The 12,124-nt window shown below is 41.9% G+C and overlaps 1 protein-coding gene across 1 annotated transcript; it reads right to left on the bottom strand.

Moving 5' to 3' along the window:
- Nucleotides 1–2,200: 2,200 nt before the first annotated feature.
- On the bottom strand, nt 2,201–11,297 carry LOC308283019 (GTPase IMAP family member 9-like; the record flags this gene model as incomplete). Its single annotated transcript, XM_080723405.1, has 5 exons — nt 2,201–2,290; nt 6,469–7,223; nt 10,037–10,105; nt 10,193–10,264; nt 11,273–11,297. 5 exons carry the CDS (start codon nt 11,295–11,297, stop codon nt 2,201–2,203), a joined length of 1,011 nt encoding a protein of 336 aa, XP_080579531.1.
- Nucleotides 11,298–12,124: the final 827 nt, after the last annotated feature.

Genomic DNA, 12,124 nt, shown 5'->3' with positions numbered 1-12,124 from the left:
TGCCAGGCCACTTCACTTTCTCAAGCCACCTGGCACGTTCCGCCTGGATGCAGTAATCCATACCGTGTCCAAGCCACTCGATGGCGTGGACATTAAGGTCCATCAGCATGCGCAGCGACTTGTCGATCTCCTCCGCCGTATCTTTAGGCACCTCTCGCAACCCGCTAAAGAGGCGCCTGGTGGAGGAGAGCAGCAGCTGGGTGGCGTTCATCGTCCTGGCAGCCAAAGCGGAGGATCTGTACGAGTTCCTCACCCTGGACGACTGCTTTTCGTCATAGCCGATGGCGAAACCAGGAGGCTTTTTCCCCACAGACAGGATGAAGGGACTGCGGCCTCCAGGACCGGTCCGCTCATGAGTTGGCTTGAGGCTCCCAATAAGGGACTGGGCCATCAGTTTGTCCATGGGAGGGCACAAGGGGATTCCCGCCTTCTCTGCGTCGTGGCAGTCGACCAAGAAGGGGAGCTTGGGGGGGTCCTTGTGCGAGGTCCAGGTCGAATGCAGGGCCTCTGCAAAACCTGGGACCAGTGGGAGCTTATCCATGCGTGGCGGGGGGGAAGGCTCCACATCCTGGCCTAGGATGGGAACTCTAGCCCGGGGTCCGAGTGGCGCGTCTCCGAGCGGCAGCTCCAGGCCGCAACGGATGGTAGCACGTTCCAGCACCGAGAGCTCGTCCATGGGGATAGAGTCTGGGTCTTGTGCCGCTGCCCCTCTCGCCCCAGCCGGCATGGAAGGGGGGAGAGAGGCAGAAGGGGCTGGGGAGGACGCGGCGGAGGTAGGAACCTCGGCGTGAGGAACCGACCCGGCCGCGCCTCCGCCCTGACCGGAGGGAAGCGTGGACTCGTCTTCTTCCGAGTACTCACCCTCCGAGTCCACCTCGGACATGTCGTAGTCCTCCGGCTCCGGTTCGTCACCGTCGCTAGCATGCCAGGAGACGGGGCTAGGTGGCCGCATGGCCCGGAGCTGGGGGACGGAGAAGGAGAGGGGAATGTCACCGACGACGAGCGGGTGGAATTCCCTAAAGGGGACGGCCAGAGTTGCAGCTGGCGGTGGAGCAACATGGGCGGTCTTGCATGTTCTCTTCTTGGGCACGGCACCAGTCGAGCCAGTCGGAGAAACAGCAGGAGTAGTAGCAGTAGCAGGCCCGCTAGCATCGGGGCTACCGAAGCTAGCTGAGGGCGAGGCTGCTGGAGGCCTGACCACGTGGCGAGAAGCAGCGCTGTGGCGTACAGCGCTGTCCGGCACACGAGGAGAGGTGTCTGGGAGGGTTCCGGCGGAGACCGTGGTGTGAAGGCCGTAGCCTGCGGCAGCGATCTCGCAGCGGGCCTTGAGGGCTGGAACGTCGTACTGGAGGCAGTCAGCACAGTTCATACCCGTGGCCGGGGCCGGAGGGGACAGAGAAGACAAGGCGTGTCCTACCCCCATGCAGACAATGCAGAACGGGTGGGTGTCTTCGTTGGCGATGAGTCCTTTGCAGCTGGGAAGGCCGCACTTCTTAGGGACCATGGCTAGCAGGCTGCTAACCGTGGGCCGTCGAGCCGCCATCGTGAAGCTAACGAAGCTAAGCGAAGCTAAGCTACGGCAGGTAAACACGTGGCAGAGCGCTCAGAGAAGAAGGGAAGGACTCAAAGTCGAGAGAAAGACAAACCACGAACTGTAGAGAGAAGATAAAAGAATAACGTACAGGAGGTATTCTATAAAGGCCAGTGGCCGACTTCCTAGCCGTCGCTTTAGGCTAAACTTTACAGAATAATATAAAAGGCTGAGTTCGCGACACTCTAGTTGCAGGAGCAGAGGTGCGGAAAGAGGAAGTCATGATAGCCCATAGGGCTTATATACACTCGGGGGCGGTGCCCTCGTTTTGTGATTGACAGCCCTTCCGACAAATGACATTTCTCGTACGGGAGGATATGAGTTTTACTCTGTTGCACCGCCAGATGGCGCTGATATCCCATAGGGGGACCTTGTCTGGAGGTATGATAATAAACAACAAGCCAGCAACCATTTGTTTCATCATTTGCAATAAAAATATTAGCAGTCATGTATAATCCAAAAATACAGTTAGACTATACACATTCTCATAATCTGTCACTCCCATTACACTTTTCTTCATTTAAAAGCCTTGCAATTGGTGACCTTGCACTGGCAACACTGTAGCACAATCGTACCTGTCCCTGCAGCTGTTTGAACTCTGCTTCCAGGTCAAGCAATATTCTCCTTCAGCTGTGATTGGACCTCCTCTGACTCCTCCAGCGAGGGACAGGTGTCCTCCTGAGCACTCAGCATGGACACCTTGGGAACACAACGCCAAGAAACCACCGCTTCCTCAGTCGCCATAATTTGATGATTTTGTATTTGTCGCATTCCTAAGACAAAAAAATTTATTATAGTAAATTTACCCTCATTGATTCTGGATGGGGACACGAATGCATTTGGGTCCCCATCCGGAATCAATGGGGGTAAATTCATTGTACTCACATTTTTGTCTTAGGAATGCGACAAAACAACTAAAATATTTTTGAACTCAAGTTTTCATGGCATGAGTAATCAATAGAAAAAAAGTCATTTTGGGGGTGAACTACTCCTTTAAATTAGAGAGGTAACCCCCTAACCTGGGGCAAGTTGAGCCACATGACCACTTTTTTATGGCCCTTTGTCATAGATGCATAATTTCAAATGATAGAAGACATCATGAAATATGAATATAGATGTTTTGATTCGATGTGTGACCACCTTTATTGCAGAACAGACAATTCTGAGAGCTGATGGTAAATGCCTTTTCAACTTCCGTCATTCCGTCACATATTTACGTACGCACGTATGCATGCACAATTTCAAAAGTGCAGTAGGGTCATGTCTTATGACTTTGTATTTATATTGTAATAATCTTCCTTGTATCAGGACAAAACATCTAGGTGTGACACTGCATTCCTTCAAATCCTGCCATGCTCTTAATGATCTAATCACTCATTATGTACTGCATCTCTTTTGTCTGTCAGGTTTATTCCTGCACGGCACGCACACCTTACAACACACCTGCACATGGAATCGCAACAATGTCAAAAGCCTTTCCCATGAACATCCTTAAAGGGCTATTTCATTTTCAAATAAAATAAACATTAAAAAATACAATAAAAAAGTAGTAATCCTTGAGGTTTTGGCTTGTAAATGTGCATGACTATGCAAACTTTATAACTTCAGTTGTCTTAGCAAAAAGTTTGAGATGTAATAATAATAATAACTCAGATTTATATAGCGCTTTTCTAAGTACCCAAAGACGCTTTACATGGAGGCAAGAGAAAACTAAAAAGTAAAAACAACTTTATTAGAAAAACACTTTAAAACTAAAGGATAAAACCATTAAAATCAATAGAGATCAAAAAAATGACAGTGGAGTGAGTTAGCTGGGGTAAGCAAAATGGAAGAGGTGGGTTTTGAGGGTGGTTTTGAAGGTTTGGAGGGTGGGGGCATCTCTGATGGTTTTGGGGAGTGCATTCCAGAGGGTTGGGGCAGCAAAAGAAAAGGCTCTGTCACCCCAGGTACGGTACGTGGTCTTGGGATGTACAGACCTCTCCAAACTCCAGGACTATACAAACCATGTACCCGAGGAAGATTCAATTCTTACAATTGAACAGGACTGTTCTGATGAGGAAGAGATTGTGTAGTTCAAACCAACCGTATGGTAGTTCATCAAAATGACATATTCTTGGAATATTAAGACTGATTAACATTAACATTTGTGATTATTGTGATAATAATTTTAAAAAATAAAACAATTGAGCTAATGTGTTGTTTATTAGCTAGAAAACTGGTATTATTGGGGGCACGGTCAACATAAAAGTCAAGCCCAACATATGACAATTTTGGAAACAATTTTGAACTTTAACATATGACACTGAACTTCCTAATAAATCAACTCAGCAACCCAGAAAACATACTTTGATAGCAGAATCATCCAAATCTCTTAGTTGCTGAGTCATGTAATTCACTATATACCACTTTTAACAGATATATAAGGGCCGAAAACAAGTAATCAGCTTCTACTTTGACTTGCTATCATATCATTTAATAAACTACAGCTAGCAATACAAAAATCACATGCAACCTTTGCCACCTCTAATCGTACCGATATCCAAAAATGAGGGGTCTGTGCGTACGTACGCACGTACGCAAATACGCAAGCACACACGCACATACCAACCCAATCGGGCATTGTATTTCAATAATCTTCCTTGTAGCATGAAACTAGCGTGATGCATCAGGACACATCTACCTAGGTGTGACACTGCATTCCTTCAAATCCTGCCATGCTCTTAATGATCTTGATTAGATTCTAATCACTCATCATGTACTGCATCTGTTTTGTCAGTCAGCTTTCTTCCTGCACGCACACCTTACCTTGTTTTTCATGGGAACCACAACTATTAAAGATACCTTGCCAGAAAACTAGAACTGGTAGAACTTGATCTCCACCTGTCCTCAAGTAACACTGTCCTCTGCCAGTATGTTTAATGACAGTACTTTGGGAATTCCATTATTCATGTATCTGTTTTGACTGTCAGGTTTAGCACACCTTACAATACACCTGCACAATGTCCAAAGCCTTTCTCATCAACATCCTCTTAAAAGGGATATTTCATTTTCAATATTTTATAAAATAAACGTTAAAAAGAGAATAAATGAGGGGAAAAAGTAGCAGTCCTTGAGTTTTTGGCGTGTAAATGTGACTATGCAAGCTTTATAACTGCAGTTTGAGATGTACAGACCTCTCCAAACTCCAGAACTGTATACAAACCAAGTACCCGAGGAAGATTCAATTCCTACAGTTGAACAGGACAGCTCTGATGAGGAAGAGATTGTGTAGTTCATACCAACAGTACGGTAGTTCACCAACATGTCATAATATAATTTCTCACATGGCCCTCTTCTCGCGCCACCATGAGGCCGAATGGCCGATTCTTGCAAGACACATTTTTGGACACTGCTCCTATAGATTTTCCCTAAAATCACCCAAAGCGGTACACAGTATATACAGTCATGTCATCAACATGGATCTGTCCCATTTCCCATTACCTCCTGATTGGCTACCATTGCCTTCCAAAGTTTGTGTATATGCGACCTGACGGTCGCTTATCTCCCGATTTAGGGAGTCTTACTGGTATGTAACATTTAGTGATGTTGACTTCTGTCTGAAATAATATTACGGTATATTACCTTATTACCTCGTATGATCCAACAACCCTTTTATCAAATATATTCAACTTTTTTTGTTATAATTATTATAAGATGATGACAACCGTATTGAATAAATCACTACTTGGCACCAGTGCTGCATTTGATAACTTCTCCGGGCAAAGGAAGCATACTGGTTTGGGGCTTGTATATTACAAATATTATCACATTATCCCCTGGACTGCCGCCACGGCACCCACTTTGAAAACCCGGGCAGATTCAGGCTTAATATTGATGACATCAGGGATCTCCATATGGGCATAAAAGGGACGTGACATGAGAGACTGTTGCAATGTCACATGTGGACCTGGAGCGCTCAACGACAAGGCTGCTTCCAACTCTGCTTCCTGTTGTTCTTCTGACAGTTTACTGTTACACAGTCCAGGGGTGTCCACCACTGTTACCTCCTGTTGAACACATCTCCTTCTGCCTGTTCACTTTTCAGAGTGACTGGAGCAAAACCTAAACTATTGTAAAATCAAACTCTCCTGACCTACCAACACCACTCTCAGCTAAGACCCTGAAAATAACAGAGGTTATTAAATTAGACTAGATTCCATATAAACGTATCATGTAAACAAACAGAAAAACATATATTTAGAAAAATATATTATTAGAAGATGCATTTACAGTAAATGAAACACCATACTCTTTAACAAGCTGCACAGCAAACACATGGGCTTGACACATATTATGTTCAATTGTGTTTATTAGAATAGAAAGAATAATATTACAGATATTAATATGAGATCAATTGTGATGAAACAGCAATCTTTAAAAGGCTGCACAACAAAATGTTAAAAACCATATACATTTTAATATTGAAATGTATAACTGTAATGCATAAAAGAATATATAAAATTAGAATGAATTAATAATGAATTATATTCAGATTACCATTATACACAGGGTATTATTGAATCAAATTTAGGCAAAGGTTAAATAAAAAAATACACGTAAGACAGATTTGACGTCACATTTATGGTAAAAACATGGACATTTTTGGATCATATCCTTCACTGGTGTAATCATCCTAAACTAATGATCAGAGACAAACTTCAATATCACTGCACTTTGCATTTGTCTGGAACCTTAAGCATAGCTGTAACTCCAGCTGTCAATCCTGCTGCTGCACTGCCACCAGCACCTGCTAGAGCTAAAGTTACTACCATCGGAAGAACAACTGGTGCTGCAAGAACAGCAACGGCACCTACAGCCCCAGCTGTAATGACACCTACAGTTGCACCCACAGCTGCCCACACGAAAGGGTATTTCTTAATGAAGGTATTATTTTTCTCCGCTATTTTTCTTGCTTCTCGCACGGTCAGATGAGGATATTTTTTCAGAATCTCTTTTATTTCTCCTCTTATGGATTTCTCAGCCAGTTGGAACAGCTCGTTGGTGTAGTGGCTTCCTCCATTTACCTCCATCATTTTCTTGACTTTCTGTAGTAGTTCCAAGACTTGAGAGGGACCTTTGCTTTTGTTGTTAAAAACATGATATCCTCCTTTGCATTGTTTAACAAAATTGTTAAGATGTTCATGATCCCTGAAGAATTCCTCTATGGAGCGTCCTTCTTCTTCCAGTTCATCGCCCTTGGTGAACACGACCATTGTATAACATCCTGCCTCTTCTCCAAAGGTGGTCTGGATTATTTGTACCGTGTCTAATTCCTCTTGTGTAAATCTTCCTGCTTGGATCACAACCAGGAACACATGTGGACCAGGAGACGACAAACAGATGCATTTCTTAATCTCCTTAACTATTTCTTCTTCATTTCGCTTTGTGTCAAACAAACCCGGAGTATCAACAATGGACAGTGATTGTCCGCCAAACTCTCCTTCTTTTTTTGAACATTCTGCTGTCACAGAGGAAGAGGATAGCTTGGCCTGAAATGACTTTGTTCCTAAAATGGTGTTACCAGTAGCACTCTTCCCAACTCCAGTCTTTCCAACAAGAACAATCCGTAGTTCATCTTCTTTCTTTATTTGCTCTGTTGAGAGAGTTTTACAAGGATGTTATTTATATTAGGCGTTTCAGTTCCATCACCTTTCATCTACCATGGGCACAATCCACTTGTTGGTTAAATTTAGATATGAGCTTAATTAATTGCATGCAGTTAAAGTGGTGTAAAGTGGTGCAGTGAGTCCCATGTGTCCTGTATTCCCTGTATTTCCTCTTGCAGCTATAGTGTATTAATGTTTGCAGCCTGTCTTTCAAGGGAAATATCTCCATTCTGAAGAATCTTGTTCTCAATACACTGAAGGACCTTTGACCCACACTCAGAAGGACAACTGCATCGAAGGTCTGGAAATATTGTGTTAGACCGCTGACCTCAGAATGGGCTTCATTTGTCAGATTGCATGATATTAAAACACATTCCAGTGCCTCAATGATAGAGGGCAAGCATGTAGCCACAACTTAACAGCAGCAATGTGGGCACCCCATCGAGTCTCAGAGAGGGAATGGAGAGAGCACCCCGTCTTTCTCTTCAATATTGCCCATCGCTCTGGGCTAGCGCTGAAGAAGTTGTATAGTCAATTAACACAACCAAAAAAAAATTGAGACTTCAGAACATGATCCAGCTGCATATACACCCACCAGATTGAGGATAGGGGAAGCGTACAGGGCGAGTACGTAGCAAGAGGATTGGCTTTTGAAATCTGAGCTTGAACTCCTTTCACCTTTCCTGACTTGGCCCCGCTGTTATAACCTTGACCTCTACAGTCCTCCAATTGTATGCCATTCTCTTTCAATGATACTTGAATCATTTCTGAAATATCCTTGCCTGACTTTTTGTTAATGTCTGTGAATTGAATGAACCTCTCGGTTATTCAAACACCACTGTCAACACCACTGTCTTCGTCTTCTTCTACATAATTATCTTACCAATATCACATTCTGTTCAGTGTGAGAGATGTCTGGTGGTGTTGCGTTACATATTACAGAGTAATAGATTGCATGTTCTTTTTCTGCCAGAATTTAGTTTAGCAGATCTTTTTCCACAGAGATCATTGAACTCATTCTGCGTGCTAGCACTGAGATAATGAGTTAACCATTTCCCTTTCTTAATTTGCCTTGCTCGTGCAAAACGGGATTATAATGCACCAACAGCTCAAGAGAGCTTGTTTTGCTCGTAAGAAAACAGAATGCATGGAATGCAGTACAGAGCCTTTGCACTTGCACTACATGAGCCAGTCTCTTTTAGTTTTCTCACGGCCATTGGCTGACTTCTATTATGTTGGGAATGGTTTGCCTTCCTTATCTTTGAGTGCAATACATGCTGTATTAGCCAATCTGAAAACAATAGTATCTCTCTGTTTATTCGTAAGATTATCTGGCCATAGTCCTGGGTCCTCTGCTAAATGCTGTTCTGGATTGACCTCTTCTGCCCTCTGCTCATCCTTCTCACTACCCCAGAAGCAATAATAGACTAATATTAGAACACACTTCCAAAAATAAATTACTTGCTTTTGTTTTTTATCCTATTTCTTTTTCATATTATTAATATGAACAAAAAAGTGGCACTTGTGTTGTGGTGCTACGGGTCAAAATTGACCCATATACAGTAAAGAAGGTAAAGTCAATTATTTTCATAAACCCAAACTTTATTTTACTCCTAATAACAAATGCAAATTGAGGACAAGTGTCTCTCTCTCTCTCTCTCTCTCTCTCTCTCTCTCTCTCTCTCTCTCTCTCTCTCTCTCTCTAAAATTGAAAATGGTAATAATTAATGTTGTTGTGTTCAAATATCTGTTTCTGAAGATATCATGAAGCCTTGTTCCAATAAAGCAGTGGTGGAAAAAATACTCAGATGTTTTACTTAAGTAAAAGTATCAATACAGCAAAAATACTAATAATACTCTTAGGGTGCCCACACACCAAAATACCTATGAGAGTGGAATCCGCATTCCGCCAATGCATTTCAATGAGAAGGGAGTGTTTTTTGCAGAAATCCTCTGCTGGCATGAAACCGTTTCACTCTCATTGAAATGCATTGGCGGAACGCAGATTCCACTCTCATAGGTACTTTAGGGCACCCTTACAACTAAAAGTCTGTCATTCAAAATGTACTTGGGTAAAAGTACGAAAGTATTGGGATCAAAATATACTTAAACCAAAAGTAAAAGTACAAAATGCCTAGGTATAAAATAGGGCTTAAAGGAGTAGTTCACCCCCAAAATGACTTTTTTTCTATTGATTAGTCACGCCACGGAGACTAGAGTTCAATAATATTTTTAGTTTTTTGTCGCAGACAAAAATGTGATAACAATAAATTTACCCCCATTCGTTCCGGATGGGGACCCGTTTCAATGGGGGTAGATTTACTCAAATCAAATTTTTGTCTTAGGAATGTGACAAAAAATTATAGTTGAACTCTACTCTCCATGGCATGAGTAATCAATAGAAAAAAAAATTGTGGGTGAACTACTCCTTTAAGTGGATTAATGTATGTTTTATAATAAAATCATTTATATCTGCAAAGTAACTAGTAACTGAAGTTTTCAAATAATTGTAGTGGAGTAAAAGTACAATATTTGCCTCAGAGATGTAGTGGAGTAGAAGTAAAAGTAATGAAAAACTGGAATTACTCAAGTAAATATCTCAAAACTGTACTTGTGTACAGTACTTAAGTAAATGTACTTAGTTACTTTACACCACTGCAATAAAGAAATGTAAAATGTACTTTTTGAAACTTGAAAACCGGTCAAAAATGACCCTAACATATTGGAAAGGTTGAAGCCAAACACACAATAAAACAAAGGTTGCTTGGAATAACTTTAAATTGCCACTATAGGAGCTCACCTCTCATGTCTTCACTGTCATCATCAGGGGGACCTGCTGCAGCTCCACTGTCTGTGGTCGTTTCTGAAACTGAGGAGGGCCATGTGTCTAGCTTAGGTTGTTGTTGTATGTATTATGTTGATTATTAGTAATTAAATTGACACTATATGAGCTCACCTCTCATGTCTTCACGACTATCATCATCAGACGATGGGGGACCCGCTGCAGTGTCACTATCTGTGGTCGTTTCTGAAACGGAAGAGGGCCATGTGTTTCATGATGCTTAGCCGGTTGTTTTGTTTATTTATTATTATGTTGATGTTTTCACCTCATCTGATCTTTGGTTGAAAAAAGGCAGTCCAAAAATCATGTTCACTTTATGTCAAAGTGTAACACCACATTTGTTTGTTTACAGTGGTCAGGACATGATGTTTTGTGAGCTTGTAGATCGGCTATTTTTGATGCACCGGCACCGTCATACGACGGTATAAATTTGCCAAGAGTCACTCACTGGCTGCTAACCTGGTTTTTGGGGGAAGAGACTAGTTAGGAGCTGTTTCCCCTTGCCCTGTTTCCTTTCTCTCTCTTTTCTCTGCCTGATTTAACTTTTTTAGACCACGGCACAATTTTTTTCTACTCGGTCCAAGTCTCTTAGGAGAGCTGTGGGAAGTTCAGAAATCCATCGTCTTGTGACATCATCATTTTAAAAAAACTATATATTTTTGAAAAAGATATTTAGATTTTTATTATAGCGAGAAAGGCTTCCACTTTAACATTGCAACTTTTCAGGAGTAGAAAGCCTGCATTTTCTATTAGCTTGGATTCCCAATCAATGATGTCACAAGACGATGGGTTTCTGACCTGCCCACAACCCTCCTCTGAGGGGAAAAAAAGCAATTTTTAGTGAGGACCAAATATATGAAGATAGGTTGAAAAGTGGTGAAGTACTCCTTTAAGTTTTGCAACTGCAAACGAAACGCTGTCCTGACGCAGCCGCTTAAAGCCTATGGTAGACGAGTAATTGGAGCCATGTATCTTTAACTCTGTTTTAGCATTACTACCGGTATACGCAAAGGTACAGGATAACTGAGACAGGAATGATATCAATTGTGTATGACAGGGCTTACATACAGTAGTATTCAAACAGCTTAATAACAATAAAATCATAGATATCATTTCTCTGTAGTATAGAGACCTTTCCAACAAAATATATTCATAGTTATATTATGATGCTGTTGATTACAGTAGATTACTTACCATCTTTGCTGGCCGTGGACCCCATGGTTATCTTGGTACAGTATAGTTGATTAGTTGATTAATGGTGTCTTGTCAGTTCTTATGTCTTGCTGTTGTAGAGTTAGTTGAACTTCTTCTTCACTACTTTATAGAGTAGGCTACTGTACAACCAGTCTCCTCCCCTCGACACACCATCTGTCAACAGGTAATGAAGAGGTTCCATCGGACTGCGTTTCACACCCCATTCCCCAACATTACTATAATATTTGTTGTGAATTGTTCTTGTTTGAATTGATTAAATTAAAGGTATTGATTAAATAACTCAAATATTCTCGTTAATACTTTTCTATTGGTGTTAACTTGAATCAATTAGTTATCTAAACTATACAAATATCGATCAATCAGTTATCTCAACTATAGAAATATATTCAACTACAACGCAATAAAATAGATATTTAAACCAAACAATTATAAGTACAAAAACAGACTAATTCATGTTCCATGAAACTCAATATTTATTAACATGTTCAAGTTTACAGTTTAATTGCTTGACATGCTTCAGATGTTACGGTTGCTGCAGGTATCCAACAATGTTTTCAAAACGGCATGGTACCTTTGCACCATTAATATAACTTTGCATTGTCCAACAACCATCGCCTTTTGAACTCAGATTAGGAAATAAATCCTTCCAGGATTAAGGATATGGATAGGGACGTGCTGGCCATTGGGAAAAGCGGGACAACTCCCGAATGGCCGGTTCATTCCCGGCCGGTCCAGGCCGGCCATTAGGAAAAAAATAAAAATAAAATGTCAGCCTTCGTTCCATTTTGGGGGCTGGGCGGCCAACAAAGTAAATCGTCACTGTCGGGCAGA

The sequence above is a fragment of the Nannobrachium achirus genome (genome assembly GCF_963921795.1).
Source record: "Nannobrachium achirus genome assembly, chromosome: 4".
Taxonomy (NCBI): domain Eukaryota; kingdom Metazoa; phylum Chordata; class Actinopteri; order Myctophiformes; family Myctophidae; genus Nannobrachium; species Nannobrachium achirus.
Note: the sequence above shows the minus strand (reverse complement) of the source record. Positions and strands in the feature narration are given on the sequence as shown.